This window comes from Oncorhynchus gorbuscha, linkage group LG10, assembly GCF_021184085.1.
Source record: "Oncorhynchus gorbuscha isolate QuinsamMale2020 ecotype Even-year linkage group LG10, OgorEven_v1.0, whole genome shotgun sequence".
Classification (NCBI taxonomy): domain Eukaryota; kingdom Metazoa; phylum Chordata; class Actinopteri; order Salmoniformes; family Salmonidae; genus Oncorhynchus; species Oncorhynchus gorbuscha.
The window spans coordinates 62,902,087-62,922,210 of record NC_060182.1 but is presented as its reverse complement, the minus strand read 5'-3'; the positions used below and the strand labels follow the sequence as shown (position 1 = coordinate 62,922,210).

At 43.5% G+C, this 20,124-nt stretch overlaps 1 protein-coding gene across 2 annotated transcripts in view; it reads left to right on the top strand.

Moving 5' to 3' along the window:
• Nucleotides 1-20,124, top strand: part of LOC124046333 (peroxidasin-like) — a 104,043-nt gene that overhangs the window by 52,298 nt on the left and 31,621 nt on the right. The window contains exons 4-7 of one of the 2 annotated variants that reach the window (XM_046366600.1): nt 4,008-4,079; nt 7,461-7,532; nt 12,707-12,778; nt 14,314-14,483. In XM_046366600.1, coding sequence (XP_046222556.1) covers nt 4,008-4,079; nt 7,461-7,532; nt 12,707-12,778; nt 14,314-14,483 — 386 coding nt within the window. The remainder of the gene's footprint in view (nt 1-4,007; nt 4,080-7,460; nt 7,533-12,706; nt 12,779-14,313; nt 14,484-20,124) is intronic. The other variant, XM_046366601.1, reaches the window with a different exon arrangement.

The window sequence follows — 20,124 nt, the reverse complement described above, 5'->3', positions numbered from 1 at the left end:
CTTGGGCACACACACACGCACATGCACACACACACATACACTTCTCTGAATGCTGTAACTGCAGCATAGCGTGGGTGATTCCCATGGTTGTTTGTCTAGTTTTAATTATAAGGCCCTGTCCCTTTAAAGCAGAGATAATCTGAGGCCAGCACACTGACCATGCCCTTGTGATCAACCCTTTAACCCTGCACCTCTCACCCTGACATCATAGCCTGGTGGATTGTCCCCTTACCTCCCTTAGGCCCCAGTAAAGCCCCCTCCCCGAGGTCTTTCATGTGCCCTCCACTGTACGACCTGACAGAAAAGTCGGTACAGCCCCTTTAAGGGTCAGTTTTCCGTCGAAGGGTCTAGTGTTACGGGAATATGGTTTGTGATAATAACTAATGCCAGAAGTCTTTCCTGACCATCTTATGTATTCTAAGTAGACTTGGCTTTTGCCAGCCGGAATGATTCATAGGAGCAGGAGTCTCTCCTTGTTTCTGTAGTGTGTATTGCTGAGCGATTTGTGCTTTTTGAGGTCGGTTTGGTTCGATTGTTAAAAAATAATCACGGTTTTCGATTTCAGTTTAGAATATTTTTGTTTACATTTAAATGCTCTATGTGTGTTGAATACGATAACAACACAGAATAAAACAATTAATAAAAGTCCCATGATGGTAGTGACTGTCCATTACTGCTTACACTTATTAACCATAATTTATTCACATGAATTTAATAAAATATTTCAGTATTTCAGTATATTACATTTGTTTTAGTATTTAATTCCAAGTCATCGTCTCATTTCTATAGAGCTGCTGCCTATGCTGTCTGACAAAATCACTATTTTGTAGTTCTTCAAAGTAAATTAGGCATACTTTTATGAATGCTGAATACCAACTATCAATCACTTAGATCATGTATTTTCGGGTAGAGATACACCACAAAGCAACAGCTTCTCTCTGTATATCCTCACACAATTTCACATTCTAAAAAGAAACACAGACCTGACAAGTAGATGCGCAATGGATTATGGTCATTGTAGTTAATTACAATGTTTTAGGTGCAAAATGTAGTAGAATTTTGGCTTGTTGGAAACTACAGCATCGCATAGTTCAGGATGGGTCTGTTTTATCTCTAGATAAACGTTGCAATGTACCCGTGGAGCTCACAGGGAAAAAAACGAACAAAATGGAATAATTTTTTTTTTAACCAACATGGGTCAATTAGTTGTTTGAAAACTGAAAAATAACTGAAATTACAGTTAATCAATCAGCACCAGTAGTGGGAGGCAACTTGATGTACAATAACACCCACTAGGAAGGAAGCTAGTCTACCACAGCATCTTATCCCCAATCTATCTCCAATGTGACCTTTAGGCTATAGCCTAACCAGGGCTCTTGAGTTTCTTCCAAGTCAGGTCACATGGTCAGGAAGCACTCGGGGCCCTACTTATCTGTGATCTAAATCCAAATATCCTGTTGTGGTTTGTTGTGGTTTCTGTTGCTGTTATTTTTGTTGGTGGCGCTCTGATTGAGTTTTACCCTGGCATTGGGTCAGGTTGCATAGTTAGACATTTCATTAGATAGTATGAGATTACGGACCGAGAATACGGCACAGGCCTTGGGTTCTTCTCAGTGTTCTGTCATTGGCGGTGAGGAATAACATCTCTCTTTGTGTCCCTCGTACAGTTTCACAACACATGTTTGTGGGTGTACAGTTGGACTAAAATGGCGGGTCAGTTGAGTTCTCATTGAACTGTATAAGGATGAGGCCACAGAGGCTTTGGGGTTATTCAAGCAAAAGGCCTCAGTACTCTTCCCCTCGAGAGTCGACCCTCCAGCTCCCGACTCCATCCGGTTTCCCACGCAGACCCCACACTTCCAGGCCTCATCACAGTCTCTCTCTCTCTCTCCCTCTCTCTCTCTCTCTCTCTCTCTCTCTCTCTCTCTCTCTCTCTCTCTCTCTCTCTCTCTCTCTCTCTCTCTCTCTCTCTCTCTCTCTCTCTCTCTCTCTCTCTCACACAGACACACACACAGCATATGTTTTACTGTCTTTGTGGGGACCAAACAACCCCTAAGCCTAAAACAGCCTTTGTTCTGGTGGGGACCTGGGAATTGACCTTTTTTTACTAACCTTGTGGGGACATTTGGGGATTTCCGGTACCCACGAGGATAGCAATACAAGCCCACGCACACGCACGCACGCACACACACACACATATGCTTCTGGGTGTTCAGCTTTAGCTACAGTCAGCCTCAATGTCCTCAGGCTGCCTGTAAACTAACTCTCTGAGTTAAGCTGAACATTCAGACTCTATAGTCTCCCAGCAACAAGTCCACAGTTCTTTGGCTGTGCGAAGCAACATGGTGCTTTCAATTTCACCAATAACAGTAGGTCTACTCAGCTGACGCCTGTTTGACAAGATCAGTGTTCAATTTGCCTCAACACCCTTGTTGACATGTAAAGTTTAGTAAGGAAGATATGCTGTCTGGATATCTTTGACATGTCATCAAATGCCTTTCACACTGTCAAGAAATGTCCTTCATATGTTGATTACGTAAGAGCCCAGAGCAGCATCTATTGTACTGTGTATGCGATAAATGAGAAGCCATGTGTGTGTTTGACAGAGAAGATCGCTCCCAGTTCATCCCCCCCAGGATGTTTCCAATCTCCTGCGCTGGCTAACACTCAGCTCAGCCTCCGTCAGCATCAGTGGATGCCTGTCTGTGAGTGCAGTGCATTAGACCGTGCTGTCTTTGATGATCATCACTGTCACATAGGATCGACTGGACAAACATCAGAGAGTGATGAGATATCCCTGATAGAGGAAGATAGAGAAAGCGGAGCTGTGTCTTTTTCCACAGGCCCACATTGCGTCATATTTGCTGAGAGCAAATGGGGGATCTCTCATCGACTCGACCCATCGATGTAAAGTAACTGGAGATGAGTAGAAGATGAAATGGAAGATTGCCCTAAGCCATTGCTATTCTAGTGTCACATCTCTCTCACGTTAAGAGGGAGGGAAAACACAGACACGTCATGTGATGTTTGTCTTTAGATGTAGGTAACCTAGTGGTTAGAGTGTTGTGCCAGTAACCCGAAAGGTTGCTGGATTGAATCCCCGAGCTGACAAGGTAAAAAAAACATCTGTCGTTCTGCCCCTGAACAAGGCAGTTAGAACACTGTTCCCCGGTAGGCTGTCATTGTAAATAAGAATTTGTTCTTAAACTTAAATTGCCAAGTTAAATAAAGGTTACATTTAAAAAATGTTCTGGAACGTCATAGTGATGCTATACAGCATTACATTACTTGAGACATGGTGCTCTTTTGTGAAAGTCTTCACAGAACTCGGAGGGACCTCACCAACCCTCTGTCATTTATTCTATTTTTTCAGAATTTATGTATATATATATATATTTTACATTATGATTTGTCAACTTTTTGTATATGTATGTTATGCAAGTTATGATGAGCGTTCTGTTTTTTGACAGCTTTGACTTTTTTTTTTTTTTTGCTTTACATTTGTCGTCTAGTTAATGGAATCTGTCCCTAATGATCAACCAATCATGCAGTGATATAGCTAATATTCATTTATTGTGATACCTGAGTGGATGGACATTCTCACTGTCAAAAATACTATTTCAAAACATTGATCCCATGAAGTTGGTTTTATGATAGCTCATTTCGTACTGTAACTGGGCCATTCAACTAAGCCGTTCTTTCTTTGTCAGAATCAGAATCACAGAGTACATTTGGGCATACCCAGAATTTGACTTGGTGATGTGATGCTGCTGGAAATAAGCAACATACGGAAACTGAGGAATTTACACAAAGTGTACATACATTTATGACCAAAAAAAAGATAAATAGAACTGTAGAATACGAGCAGATTTACAGTGAGAAATGTATAATTTACAGTATAAATAATATATGGAAATGCGGAAGTAGGGACTTGTGTTAGGTGCTAGAGAGAATAAATTTGATCCCCTGTGTTTTTGACTAATATTACTGATTATTTCTCCTTTCAGCTATTTGTACAAGAACGAAATCCAATCAATTGACAGACAAGCATTTAAGGGACTTGTCTCTCTAGAGCAACTGTAAGTGACCAGCTACTCATCCTCCTCTTCCTCCTATTCACCCTCTTTCCTCCCCTTCGCCCTCTGCACCTTCATATCTGATTGCCCGTCTGTTCGGACCCCCCACCCCACGGTGTCATGCCGCCACTATGCATGCCATGTGTGCACCCGCCAATTGTATGTGGCGCTGACACCCTGCATGAGTAGCATGCCTCGTTGCCACGACAACAGACGTGCGTTACCTGATCCTCGTGCGTAAAAACACAGCACGGGATGCCCTGCCCTGCCCTGCCCACTCTCTACTGTAGCTACGCAGAGGCAGACTCGAGCAGGCCTCAGCTTCCCTTGTCCTTAGACTACAGCTCCAGCTCCTGCTTGCCCTTCACTGTGGGCCCCATTCAAACTTGAGATAAGTGCGCTTAGCGTGGACTTAAGTCAATAACTTACCGTAAGTTCATGTTAACTCAACATACCTCAAGCCTGAAAAGGGCCCTTTGTGTCTGACTTCCTCCCCGGAGTCACACTACTGTACTGTACACTGACTGCTTGTCTCCCCTTTGACCTTACTTGTCATTGTCCATCTAGTTGTGTTATGCACTAGTTCTGTTGTTTCATAGAGGGCCCCCTACGCATTTCCCAAGCAGAGTGATAGAGGTCACCCTGTGCCTATTGCATGGGCTTATTATGTCTACGAGACATACCTTCAGTATCGGTATGAGAAAGGATGCCTCAAATCTGTATAAATGTCCATGTGACCTTGAGCTATCAATGTGATGTCTACATTTCTAACATCTTTTCCCAATTGCATGTTGTCTCAATGACTTGAATATGTTCAAATCATCCCAGAAATTAGATTCATTTCAGATTTTTGTTCTGTTTGTTGATGTACCGGTTTTTATTGTGTTTGGTAAATGTTGAGTGTGTGTTGGAGACCAAGGCTGATACAGAACCTACAACAAAGCAAGCTGTCCACGCCGAGTAGTAAATTGTGTTTAACCACCAATGCCATGAACTGAAATTGCCTTCTTTTAGTAAGCCAATAGTTAAACAATTCTTTCAACAATAAATTATTTTGTGATGCAACTGTTGCCAAATGTTGAGTTTAGTGAGATTGTTATTGATGGTTAACCCTAACCCTTCTGGGAAAATATATATCACAACCATGGGGCTTCATATGTCAATAGAAGACAATTAAACTGACATCATTTAATAAGGGGTGGATACTGAACACAATATTTGGGAAGTCATGACAGTGTCCTCCATGAAGGCATTTTCTTCTCTGAACTACACCCAAACAAAAATGTCTGACATGCATCTTCCTCCTCCCAGCCAATTCGGGCGGTTGAACCTAGGAGAAGGCCTTGTTGTGGCTGTTTGTCCCTGCATAACGACATGCGTGCACACTGAACAAATGGCTATTCATTAAGCGAAACCAAATCAAAGTCCAGGCTCTTTGCCCTGCAGCTGGTTTGAGTTTTGATACAGTAATAAAGGATTTTATGTGTGGGTGACAAGTTCTGAGCCAGAGTTGCATTCGCTTTAATGGCCGTCTACTATTCTGTTGGGCTACAACTATGCTATGCAAGCTGTATGTTGGAGTTGGGGGGATTAAGATTTCTTTAAAGTACTTCCAGTCTTGTATTTAATATCCCATGCTCCCCTGCTATTTAAATGAGAGAATTTCCCAAGCATGTTGGCTCGCTTGTTGTCGACCATATTCAATTTACAAACGGGCTACCTGTGGCCAAAAATGAATTTAACGCTAGAGCAATTACAGAACATAAGCAATGTATATTTTATTAGAACATGTACACAAAGCATGTTTCTGCCCCTCTCTAACATATGTAAACAATAGTTCCTTATCACAATAAATCTCAATTTGGTGCTTAAAATGTCTTATTACGGGCCTCCGTAATGCATCGCAGTGCTGGTGGCGTCCCTACAGAAGGCGGGTGTTAAGATGCGTGGTTTGGAGGGTCATGTTTCGGAGGACGCATGACTCGACCTTCGCCTCCCGAGCCCGTTGGGGAGTTGCAGCGATCAGTCAAGATTGAAAAAGGGGCAAAAAAATAATAATAATACTCTTATTACACTTTGTTCTATTACCCTGTTTACTGGCATAAAATGTGCTTTAATTGTAATTGTAAGGTAAAATAAATCAACGGGCTTATGACTCACATACATCAATTATAGGTTATAAGGCTAGTCTGTTGCCAAGTTCACTGTTAGTTGTTGCCAAGGGGTGACAACAAAATCAATATTATCCCCCCTCTCTCTGTCTCTCTCTCCCCTCTCTCTCTCTCTCTTTCTGTCTCTCTCTCTCTCTCTCTCTCTCTCCCTCTCTCTCTCTCTCTCTCTCTCTCTCTCTCTCTCTCTCTCTCTCTCTCTCTCTCTCTCCCCATCTCTCTCTCTCTCCCCATCTCTCTCTCTCTCTCTCGCTCGCTCTCTTTGTCTCTCTCTCTCTCTCTCTCTCTCTCTCTCTCTCTCTCTCTCTCTCTCTCTCTCTCTCTCTCTCTCTCTCTCTCTCTCTCTCCCTCTCTCTGTCCCTCTCCATTTCTCCCCACCCCTCTCTCAGACATGAAATACGGCTGTCTGTGTAATTCCTCTTGGCTGTTCAATGTTCTGTTGTCTTTGGACATCCTCTGGCCTGCCTTAACGTCCTCTACACTCTGATGAGGGAAGAACTCCATTTTTCAGACAACACCCTACATCTATCTCTTTTTTTTAAAGTCAAAAGTCTTAAATGCATTCATAGTGTAGTAAATGGATGCCGTGCTATGTCCACTGTTGCTCGAGATTAACAGTTTTTCTCCCTTCTGATTCCTGCAACTTTGCTTAACCTTTGCTTGCTTTGACTGTTGCTTTGTCTGTTCAATAAACAAACATGTTACGGAACCTAACAATTACTGTACAGTGAGTAATTGGTTTGCAAATGTCATTGTCCTAGCCTTACTGTATGTTTATTACCATTAGTTCTGAGTTGTGTCTCTTTTAACTCAAAGGTGCTCTGGTATCAATCATAGTTGCATTCCATTGAATAACTGTCTGTACCCGCAGATGGGCCATTCCATCAGACAGTTAGCCTATAGGGATAGAATTCACAGACGCTCAATATTAACTGTCTGGTAGGGATACATATAGGTCTAGTGCAAATACCTTCTTGTCTGAATTATGACTTAAAGTATCCCTGAAAATACAGGATTGTATTTTAACAGGTTATGTAATGGGCAGGTTAAGGGGTTCTTGGAAGGCATCACAAAACCTATTGGAATGTACTGAAACTGCCAGTTAAAATGTCATTATTTCATTTCTGTGGCCTACTGTGAAAACGTGTCCATCTAGTCTAAATGATCATCCTAATGTGTTGTTACTGTGCTGTGCCGATGCTCTACACTTTTCCAGGTACCTGCACTTCAACAACATTGAGTCCTTGGAACCAGAATCCTTCACCCAACTCCCAAAGCTTGAACGCCTGTAAGTCCACTATCTCCACTTTTCACCTTTCACTCTATCGTACAATTGCAAGTTACATTCTTACTTTAAAGTACACATTTGTCTAAACGATGGGGCAATGCATCTTTAGCAAACAACTGGACATAACTCTCCAAACGATATAATTGAATGATTTGTTGTGGCATGCACATGCTTGTCAAAGTCTCTACCTGAGCTAACCCATTCCAGAGGGCACTGAGTGCATACCAGACTTTACAACGTAAACATTCTGGGAAATAGACTTTAATCCCCATGAAATGGCCTACATGATGCACTGTGAATAGGATGCAGTGTCTGTAACCGACAGAGCCCTAATGTGTTTGGCAGAAAGCTGTACTTACAGGGGGGAGGGGGGGGGTCTAAGCAGCACGACCCTTAGATGACCTTTCAATGTTCTGGAGTACCTTCATGTAACAATGGACAGCTAATCTCTTCACTTGAGGTCTGTGGGCCATTTTTACAGCTGGTTGCCTGTCTGTCTGGGGTAAATAGCTAGAGAAATGCTATGAGGACAGACTGCACAGGGATAAATGTGCCCAGCGTATGTTTGGCTGTGTTTGTCCAGAACCCTCACTTACTCTCTGTCTGGTGCTCCTCCAAACACTGCAAACTCAGGTTCCTGACATGTGGTCAGGAAGAAATCAGGGCCCTACTCAAAATAATTCGCAGATGGCCCAAAACCACAACTTCAGGGTTATGTGTGTGTTTCTTATTCACTGACCCATCAGATCTCTATGTGCTATGTAGGACAGAAGCTAAGAGCCCAGGTCAGCTAGAGTTATCCTGCAGGGCCAAAGAGTCCACTGATAACACCTGTGCCTTTTGTCTGGAGAGATATCAACTCTCCTGACACCTAACATAGGAGGGATCTGAGAGAATTTCACCAGGGAAATAAGGGACCGATATGAAGAAAAAAAAACATTCTTATTGAAGTAACAGTAGACTCAGTGAACTATGTCAGAACCTTAAGACCCCACGGGACCTGGACTGGACCTTCTACCATGCGGATGGATGGATGGATGGCTCACCGGCCGGCTGTTTTCACGCTCTCACACCAGATGTTGGAGTGTTGGATCCGATCTGAATTCCTCCTTCAGTGTCCATCTCTCCGTGTTTACGGGCTGCCCCTGGAATCCCGCCACACACGTTCCCAACCCTCCCCAGAAAAGGAGCCGCCTGCACACAGCTGGATAGGGGAATAAATTCCCAGATGCATTTATTCTGGAACGTTTGTATGGGAAGATTTCCATGACAACTGAATCTCCAGTCTCACTTGTTTGTGACCAAGAGAAGTCTGAAATATGTATCTATCTCCTGTGGATTGAAAGAGAAGAATAAGAAGGAAAAAATCTTGTTTTTTATTTTATTTACGGCGATTGCTAACCAGTGGCGATTTTAGCATGTAATTCTTGGTGGGGCTAACTCAGCAAAGCCACTAAACAACACAACACTAAACAATACATTAATTGCACTATAACGGCAACAAGTGGTGCCCACAAACTGTTAGGGCCTACATAAAGCTGTCCTAACAGCAGAGCTTTCTTTCCAGCACAATGGAGTGAATCCTAACTACACTTGGCTATAAGCGGAGCCTTGTCTGGCAGCGAAACAATTGATTCAGCCTCATTTACTGCCTTTAAAAAAAACAAGGCTGATATGACTGACTTGCTTAAACAAATGTGGTTTCTACTGACAATTGAGATGTACAAACTATGGCATAAGGGAACGATGAGTGGATAATAGGAATTCCGTGATTTCGATTAAGACATTAATGAGCGAGCTAAGACGGATGTAGTCAATATAACTATGTATTCAGCACTTTTGAAATGTACAGCGACAGAATGCAGAACATGGGCTGCTCCTACCGTATTTTCCCTGTACACAAAGTCAGAACAGAAAGATAAATAAAGGGGGCATATAAGCAGACAATGAAAGCTCTTACAATATTTAATGATGACATTTCTCTAAAACAGGTTATAGGCTACATGTGCACCACCGAGTCAGACCAGTAATGTTAGGTGAAATTAAGAAGTGAAAATAGAGTCACATGGGCTGCTAACAGTTTACTACACAACATACACTTAGTATTACTTTCTTAGCTACAGTATACATATCTCCCTGGTATATTACATCATTTATGCAGCAGCATACAAGACATTTTTGGACTCACCTTGTTGTGATGTGCTCACTTGAACAGGAAGGTGGCACGGCGGTCCTTCGAGGGAAAGATTTACAATTCTGAGTTGGGTGACCGTTCAAAATGTATTTTCCCAGTCTGAACACGTTTATTCCTGACTTTCCAGTTGCAACGCTTGCGGTTAGTCACTGTCACCAATTCCTTCCAAACCACTCATTGTTGAATTTGCGATTTCCTACTTGTTTTATACTGTTTATGGCCAATGAGCACCGCTGCGTTTTATCTATAGTTTATCTTCATTATTTCTCATCATATGACAAAGATTAAAAAGGATTTGCCCGGAGATTGTCGACTTGATTCATGATGATGACTGCTAGCTAATATTTTGAAAGTAAGATGTTGACATGATCAGTCCAATCAAAGCTACTGTACATACAACGTGATTTTACGTCATCTGTGGTCAATGACCTTGAGCCTTCATGGAAGGGCACTACTAATGTAACTATATGGCAGGACCGAGAGGGCTAGAATGTTCGATGTCTACCCTTACTAAGGACTGGTGACATAGTTTCCCCATGAATGACAGAACCCTGAGCCAATAACGACACAACGCTCCTATTTGCTGCTGGCTTGCCCCACCACCACAGAAAGCACTGAGCTAGGTTGAAACACCAGAATTTTGGAGCTGCCTTACTCAAGAAAACAAAAAGAGATCATGTTTGTATGCAGCTTTATTAACTCAATGATGAAAATTGTCTTCTTTTTTTACATTGTTTGCAAACTGGTATGTGACTCATAATAATGCGCCAAATGGCAGTCTTCCAAAAAACATTTAAATTTGGCTCCCAACATTAGCCTGCAGGCCTACATCAAAGGGACTGGTTGCTGTAAGCGATATCGTCAATGGATGTCAAAGCAGAAATCTCAAGTAATCCAAAAAGAATATATGCACATTCCTCATGAGTCACTAACTTCATGTGTTTGTTTACAATGTGACATAGGAAATAAAGGTCATATTCTATTGGAGATATGCATACATAAAGTAAAAAAAATTGGTGTATATTTCCAAAACGGTTTTGTATGTCAGCAATCAAGTTTTCAAGATACACTACTGTTCAAAAGTTTGTGGTCACTTAGAAATGCCCTTGTTTTCCATGAAAACATATATGAAATTAATTGCAAAACGAATTGGAAATATAGTCAAGACGTTGACAAGGTTACAAAAATTCTTGTTAATTGAAATAATAATAATGTCCTTCAAACTTGCTTTCGTCAAAGAATCCTCCATTTGCAGCAAATACAGCCTTGCAGACTTTTGGCATTCTAGTCAATTTGTTTAGGAATTCTGAAGATATTGTTTCCTGCAGCAATCCCATGCTTCCTGAAGCACCTCCCACAAGTTGGATTGGCTTGACGGGCACTTCTTACGTACCATGTGGTCAAGCTGCTCCCACCACAGCTCAATAGAGTTGAGATCTGGTGATTGTGCTAGCCACGCCATTATAGACAGAATACCAGCTCACTGCTTCTTCCATAAATAGTTCTTACATAGGTTGGGGTTGTGCTTTGGGTCATTGTCCTGTTGTAGGCGGAAATTGGCTCCAATTAAGCGCCGTCCACAGGGTATGGCATGGCGTTGCAAAATGAGGTGATTGCCTTCCTTCTTCAAGATCCCTTTTACCCTGTACAAATCTCCCACTTCACCACCACCAAATCACCCCCAGACCATCACATTGTCTCCACCATGCTTGACAGATGGCGCCAAGCATTCCTCCAGCATCTTTTCCTTTTTTCTGCGTCTCACGAATGTTCTTCTTTCTGATCCGAATACCTCAAACTTAGATTTGTCTGTCCACAACACGTTTTGCCAATCTTCCTCTGTCCAGTGTCTGTGTTCTTTTGCCCATCTTAATCTTTCCTTTTTATTGGCCAGTCTGAGATATGGTTTTTTCTTTGCAACTCTGCCTAGTAGGCCAGTATCCCGGAGTCGGCTCTTCACTGTTGACATTGAGACTGTTGTTTTGCGGGTACTACTATTTCATGAAGCTGCCAGTTGAGGACTTGTGAGGCGTCTGTTTCTCAAACTAGACACGCTAATGTACTTGTACTCTTGCTCAGTTGTGCACCGGGGCCTCCCACTCCTCTTTCTATTCTGGTTAGAGCCAGTTTGTGCTGTTCTATGAAGGGAGTAGTACACAGCGTTGTTTGAGATCTTCAGTTTCAGCCTTCATTTCTCAGAACAAGTATAGACTGACGAGTTTCAGAAGAAATGTATTTGTTTCTGGCCATTTTGAGCCTGTAATCGAACCCACAAATGCTGATGATCCAGATACTCGAACTAGTCTAAAGAAGGCCAGTTTAATTGCTTCTTTAATCAGCACAGCAGTTTTCAGATGTGCTAACATAATTGCAAAATGATTTTCTAGTGATCAATTAGCCTTTTAAAATGGTAAACTTGGATTAGCTAACACAACGTGCCATTGGAACACAGGGGTGATGGTTGCTGATAATGGGCCTCTGCATGCCTATGTAGATATTCCATAAAAAATCAGCTGTTTCCAACTACAATAGTCATTTAGATCATTAACTATGTCTACACTGTATTTCTGATCAATTTGATGTTATTTTAATGGACAAAAAAAATGGTTTTCTTAAAAAAATACAGACATTTCTTAGTGGCCCCAAACTTTTGAACGGTAGTGTATATAACTTTAAAAATACAGAAATACAGCCGATATGGTGCATTTTGTATCATATGATGCGAAATGTATCATACCGTCTGTATTTCTGTCTTTGGATCATTTCTGACATACAAAACAATTTGGGACTATTCCAACAATAGACTAATTAAACAAAACCAAAATAGTTTTTGGGTAGAGTTTTCCTTTAAAATCCCTTTAGAGGTCAAACCCTGTCAACCTACTAAACAGTGTATCAAATGTACAAATTACACGCAGCATGAAATTCATAATTCACTATGACATTACTTGTGTCTGTCTCTCTCTCTTTGCCTCTGCAGGTTTTTGCACAACAACAGAATCACCCATCTCGTGCTGGGGACCTTCTCCCATCTCCAGTCCATGAAGAGGCTGTAAGTTCACTGATAACGTGCATGGACAGGGCAGCTGTGGTAGATACGCATTGTCTGACAATGTGTATCCACCAACATTTGACTACCATTACACAGAGGGGTCAGGGGGGAGAATACGAGCCATATTTCAACAGTACGCCACTCTGTCTAGGCCCCTCAAATTAAAGGACCTCAATGCCAGTTCCTTTGCTTTTTTTAAATTCTTCCCTCTAATCAGTGACTGATTTGGACCCAGGACACCAGGTGGGTGCAATTTATTATTAGGTAGAACAGAAAACCAGCAGTACTCCGGACATCCCAGGGTAAGATTTGAATACCCCTGGTCTAGGACTGCGAGGGAGATAAAATGGGACTGACAGAGCCATGTCTGTCTGTGTACAAAGGCCTGGCAGTTAATTAGGATCAGAGTTTGGCCTTCCCCTATTGTTTTCTCACTCTTTTCAACAAGACTGACTTCCAGGATGTGTTAGATCCAGAGCCAGTATTCTGTGGTTGAGAGGTACAGTAGACAGACAGGAGAACTGGCAGGCCGGGAAGGAACTGGATTCAAAAACAATATTTCCCTCTGATTATTTCAGCACTCAGATTTGGAGGATGTTCAAAGTGGGATCAGATTAAATTAAATTATTACTGTCTCCTGGAATGTACAAATCTGTCTGAAACCTGAAGAGACCTACTGGTGGAATACATTCTAAAAAGAAAGTCAGACAGCTGCCAGTCTGGACTCTGCAGCAGACAGTTTCCTACAGCAGGAGAGGAGTTCTCGCAAAAAGGCCATTCTGAGTCCCAGTGTTGACATGGCTGGTGTGTGTGGGTGTGTCTGTGTTTGGCCAGTGTTGGTCCACACTGGGAGGCCACCGGAGAGGTTTTACACTACCGCCAAGTCAGTCTCAGCCCACTATCTGACACCAGACAAACAGACAGACTCATACTGCTTACCCATACGACTATAATAACACAGGACTGGTAGCAGTGGGATCTGTATTGTATGATGTACAGTTAATAGTCCTGTATTGATGTGTGATATTGTGGTCTACTGTATATACTGTATTTAAGAGATGGTGAGTTATACTGAGGAAGAGTAGAACATGCACACATCTAAAGACTTGCAGGCGCAGGATACACAGAAATCAGCATATGACAAACAGGTAAATAGTAAATAATAGTAATAGTAAATAATAACTCTGTAAAACTATAATTGAAGCATTACTGTAAACAGACTTTTACTTGTTCTCCATGGTGAGTGATACTGTAATAATCTCTCTCTGTCTCTGTCTCTCTGTCTCTCTCTCTCTCTCTCTCTATCTCTCTCTCTCTCTCTCTCTCTCTCTCTCTCTCTCTCTCTCTCTCTCTCTTTCTCTCTCTCTCCCTCTCTCTCTCTGTCTCTCTCTCTCTCTCTCTCTCTCTCTCTCTCTCTCTCTCTCTCTCTCTCTCTCTCTCTCTCTCCCTCTATCTCTCTCTCTCTCTCTCTCTCTCTCTCTCTCTCTCTCTCTCTCTCTCTCTCTCTCTCTCTCTCTCTCTCTCTATGTGTGCAGGCGTCTGGACTCTAACACTCTGAATTGTGACTGTGAGCTGCTGTGGCTGGCTGACCTGTTGAAGCAGTATGCTGAGTCAGGCAACGCCCAGGCTGCTGCCACCTGTGACTACCCCAGCCGACTGCAGGGACGATCTGTGGCCACACTCACCGCTGAGGAACTGAACTGTGGTGAGGGCACACACACACATCACACACACCTTCTCTCGCATACCGTCCACTTCCCTGAAACCCAAATTCACTCCACACAAACCACAGCTTTCCTAGCCACACAAAGCCTTTTCTGTCTTTTTAGCTGTTGGCTCCCGACCACAGTGGTCTTGAGCTGTGACGGGATTTCCCCAGGTGGGTCCCTGTCTGTCTGTGGGGGTTGGTCAGCCAACTTTTGTTCCACCACGAACCCAGCAGCTGTGGTCCTGGGCTGGGTAGCATGTCAGACAGGAGCCCCTGCCACTGCTTTGAGCCCCAGAACCTAGCAGCCTGCTTCCTGCAGCCAGCTTCTGCTGAGCCCATCAGGCCTCCGTGTACTGGGCGTGTGTGGCGGATAGATGGGTGAGGCTGGCAGATTAGAAGCTTGAAAGCCGCCAATGGAACCCCATAAAACCAGCCAAGGCAGGGCAGATTAAACGTGTTGAAATGCCTGCCTGGTTATTTCCATTACGCTAGTCCTTTGGGAATGGAAAGGAGTGGAAATATATGTTTTGTCTTGCAGAACAATTAAATGTGTAGGCCTACTATAGGGGTCGACTGATTATGATTTTTCAGCGCTGACACCGATTATTGGTGGACCAAAAAATGCCGATACCGATTAATCGGGTGATTTTTATATATATTTGCAATAATGACAATTACAACAATACTGAATGAAAAATGAACTGTTTTATTTTAACTTAATATAATACGTAAATAAAATATATTTAGGCTCAAATAAATAATGAAACATGTTCAATGTGGTTTAGATGCAAAAACACAGTGTTGGAGAAGAAAGTAAAAGTACAATATGTGCCATGTAAAAAAGCTAACGTTTAAGTTCCTTGCTCAGAACATGAGAACATATGAAAGCTGTTGGTTCAATATTCCTAGTTCTTCAATATTCACAGTTAACTTCTTGCATCGAGCCATCCCGGATCCGGTATCGTGACTACAGCCTCAAGCTCATTAATCAAATCAAATCAAATTTTGTTTGTCACATACACATGGTTAGCAGATGTTGATGCGAGTGTAGCGAAATGCTTGTGCTTCTAGTTCCGACAATGCAGTAATAACCAACAAGTAATCTAACTAACAATTCCAAAACTACTGTCTTATACACAGTGTAAGGGGATAAAGAATATGTACATAAGGATATATGAATGAGTGATGGTACAGAGCAGCATAGGCAAGATACAGTAGATGGTATCGAGTACAGTATATACATATGAGATGAGTATGTAAGCAAAGTGGCATAGTTAAAGTGGCTAGTGATACATGTATTACATAAGGATGCAGTCGATGATATAGAGTACAGTATATACGTGTGCATATGAGATGAATAATGTAGGGTAAGTAACATTATATAAGGTAGCATTGTTTAAAGTGGCTCGTGATATATTTACATCATTACCATAACGCAACGTTAACTATTCATGAAAATCACAAATGAAATGAAATTAATCTATTTGCTCTCAAGCTTATTAGCCTTTTGTAAACAACACTGTCATCTCAGATTTTCAAAATATGCTTTTGAACCAGAGCTAAACAAGCATTTGTGTAACAGTATTGATAGCCTAGCATAGGATTATGCCTCTCTTTCAGCATGCAACATTTTCACTAAAACCAGAAAAGGATTCAAATAAAATAATTTACCTTTGAAGAACTTCAGATGTTTTCAATGAGGAGACTCTCAGTTAGATAGCAAATGTTCCGTTTTTACAAAAAATATTATTTGTGTCGACTAATCGCTCCATTTTGTTCATCACGTTTGGGTAAGGAAAAATAATTAAGTCATTAAAATGCAAATTTTTTTCCAAATTAACTCAATAATATCGACAGAAACATGGCAAACCGATGTTTAGAATCAATCCTCAAGGTGTTTTTCACATATCTATCGACGATAAAATCCTTCGTGGCAGTTGACTTTCTCTTCTGAAGAAATGGAACGTGCATGGACCTACAGATTACGCAATAATTTCGACACAGGACACCGGGCGGGACACCAGGTAAATGTAGTCTCTTATGGTCAATCTTCCAATGATATGCCTACAAACACGTCACAATGCTGCAGACACCTTGGAGAAACGACACAAAGGGCAGGCTCATTTCTGGCGCATTGACAGCCATATAAGGAGACATTGGAACACAGCGCCTTCAGAATATGGGGCATTTCCAGTATGAAACTGTCATGTTTGTCATTTATTATCATGTCTTGTCCCTGTGCTCCCCATGCTATTCGTTTCCCTCTGCTGGGCTTATTTGGTTCTTTCCCTCCTTCTATCCTTCTCTCTCCCCCTCCCTCTCTCACTCTCTCGCTCTCTCTTCTCTCTATCGTTCCGTTCCTGCTCCCAGCTGTTCCTATTCCCCTAATCATCATTTAGTCTTCCCACACCTGTTCCCGATCCTTTCCCCCTGATTAGAGTCCCTATTTATTCCTTTGTGATCCGTTCCTGTCCCGTCGGTTCCTTGTATTGTATTCACCATGCTGTGATTGCGTTTCGCCCTGTCCTGTCGTGTTTTTGCTATGATTGTGTATCGCCCTGTCCTGTCGTGTTTTTTTGCCTTCATCAGATGCTGCGTGTGAGCAGGTGTCTCTGTCGACTACGGCCTGCGCCTACCCGAAGCGACCTGCAGTCTGTGGCCGCTTCTCCAGTTGTTTCCCCTCTACAAGTCTAGAGGATTTCTGTTATTCCGTTTTGGACTTAAATAAACTCTGTTTCTGTTAAGTCGCTTTTGGGTCCTCTTTCACCTGCATGACAGAAGGAACCGACCAAGGAATGGACCCAGCGACTTCAGACGCTCGATACACTGCCGTCGAGATCCAAGGAGCCATGCTCGGCAGACACGAGCAGGAATTGTCCGCTGCTCGCCATGCCGTGGAGAACCTGGCCGCTCAGGTTTCCGACCTCTCTGGACAGTTCCAGAGTCTACGTCTCGTGCCACCTGTTACTTCCTGGCCTGCCGAGCCTCCAGAACCTAGGGTTAATAACCCACCTTGCTACTCCGGGCAGCCCACTGAGTGTCGCTCCTTTCTCACGCAGTGTGAGATTGTGTTCTCTCTCCAACCCAACACATACTCTAGAGAGAGAGCTCGGGTTGCTTACGTCATTTCACTCCTTACTGGCCGGGCTCGAGAATGGGGCACAGCTATCTGGGAGGCAAGGGCTGATTGCTCTAACAAATTCCAGAACTTTAAAGAGGAGATGATTCGGGTTTTTGACCGTTCAGTTTTTGGTAGGGAGGCTTCTAGGGCCCTGGCTTCCTTATGCCAAGGTGAACGGTCCATAACGGATTATTCTATTGAGTTTCGCACTCTTGCTGCCTCTAGTGAGTGGAACGAGCCGGCGCTGCTCGCTCGTTTTCTGGAGGGACTCCACGCAGTGGTTAAGGATGAGATTCTCTCCCGGGAGGTTCCATCAGATGTGGATTCTTTGATTGCTCTCGCCATCCGCATAGAACGACGGGTAGATCTTCGTCACCGGGCTCGTGGAAGAGAGCTCGCATCAACGGTGTTTCCCTGCCCCGCATCGCAACCATCTCCCTCCTCTGGCTTTGAGACTGAGCCCATGCAGCTGGGAGGGATTCGCATCTCGAATAAGGAGAGGGAATGGAGGATCACCAACCGCCTGTGCCTCTATTGCGGAGTTGCTGGACATTTTGTTAATTCATGTCCAGTAAGAGTCCAGAGCCCATCTGTAAGCGGAGGGCTACTGGTGAGCGCTACTACTCAGGTCCCTTCATCTAGATCTTGTACTACTATGTCGGTCCATCTACGCTGGACCGGTTCGGGTGCTACATGCAGTGCTTTGATTGACTCTGGGGCTGAGGGTTGTTTCATGGACGAAGCATGGGTTCGGAAACATAACATTCCTTTCAGACCGTTAGACAGGCCTACGCCCATGTTTGCCTTAGATGGTAGTCATCTTCCCAGTATCAAATTTGAGACACTACCTTTAACTCTCACAGTATCTGGTAACCACAGTGAGACTATTTCTTTTTGATTTTCCGTTCACCGTTTACACCTGTTGTTTTGGGTCATCCCTGGCTTGTATGTCATAATCCTTCTATTAATTGGTCTAGTAATTCTATCCTATCCTGGAACGTTTCTTGTCATGTGAAGTGTTTAATGTCTGCCATCCCTCCCGTTTCTTCTGTCCCTACTTCTCAGGAGGAACCTGGCGATTTGACAGGAGTGCCGGAGGAATATCATGATCTGCGCACGGTCTTCAGTCGGTCCCGAGCCAACTCCCTTCCTCCTCACCGGTCGTATGATTGTAGTATTGATCTCCTTCCGGGGACCACTCCTCCTCGAGGTAGACTATACTCTCTGTCGGCTCCCGAACGTAAGGCTCTCGAGGATTATTTGTCTGTGTCTCTTGACGCCGGTACCATAGTGCCTTCTTCTTCTCCGGCCGGGGCGGGGTTCTTTTTGTTAAAAAGAAGGACGGTACTCTGCGCCCCTGCGTGGATTATCGAGGGCTGAATGACATAACGGTTAAGAATCGTTATCCGCTTCCCCTTATGTCATCAGCCTTCGAGATTCTGCAGGGAGCCAGGTGCTTTACTAAGTTGGACCTTCGTAACGCTTACCATCTCGTGCGCATCAGAGAGGGGGACGAGTGGAAAACGGCGTTTAACACTCCGTTAGGGCATTTTGAGTACCGGGTTCTGCCGTTCGGTCTCGCCAATGCGCCAGCTGTTTTTCAGGCATTAGTTAATGATGTTCTGAGAGACATGCTGAACATTTTTGTTTTTGTCTATCTTGACGATATCCTGATTTTTTCTCCGTCACTCGAGATTCATGTTCAGCACGTTCGACGTGTTCTACAGCGCCTTTTAGAGAATTGTCTCTACGTAAAGGCTGAGAAGTGCTCTTTTCATGTCTCCTCCGTTACTTTTCTCGGTTCCGTTATTTCCGCTGAAGGCATTCAGATGGATTCCGCTAAGGTCCAAGCTGTCAGTGATTGGCCCGTTCCAAGGTCACGTGTCGAGTTGCAGCGCTTTTTAGGTTTCGCTAATTTCTATCGGCGTTTCATTCGTAATTTCGGTCAAGTTGCTGCCCCTCTCACAGCTCTTACTTCTGTCAAGACGTGTTTTAAGTGGTCCGGTTCCGCCCAGGGAGCTTTTGATCTTCTAAAAGAACGTTTTACGTCCGCTCCTATCCTCGTTACTCCTGACGTCACTAGACAATTCATTGTCGAGGTTGACGCTTCAGAGGTAGGCGTGGGAGCCATCCTATCCCAGCGCTTCCAGTCTGACGATAAGGTTCATCCTTGCGCTTATTTTTCTCATCGCCTGTCGCCATCTGAGCGCAACTATGATGTGGGTAACCGTGAACTGCTCGCCATCCGCTTAGCCCTAGGCGAATGGCGACAGTGGTTGGAGGGGGCGACCGTTCCTTTTGTCGTTTGGACAGACCATAAGAACCTTGAGTACATCCGTTCTGCCAAACGACTTAATGCCCGTCAAGCTCGTTGGGCGTTGTTTTTCGCTCGTTTCGAGTTTGTGATTTCTTACCGTCCGGGTAGCAAGAACACCAAGCCTGATGCCTTATCCCGTCTGTTTAGTTCTTCTGTGGCTTCTACTGATCCCGAGGGGATTCTTCCTTATGGGCGTGTTG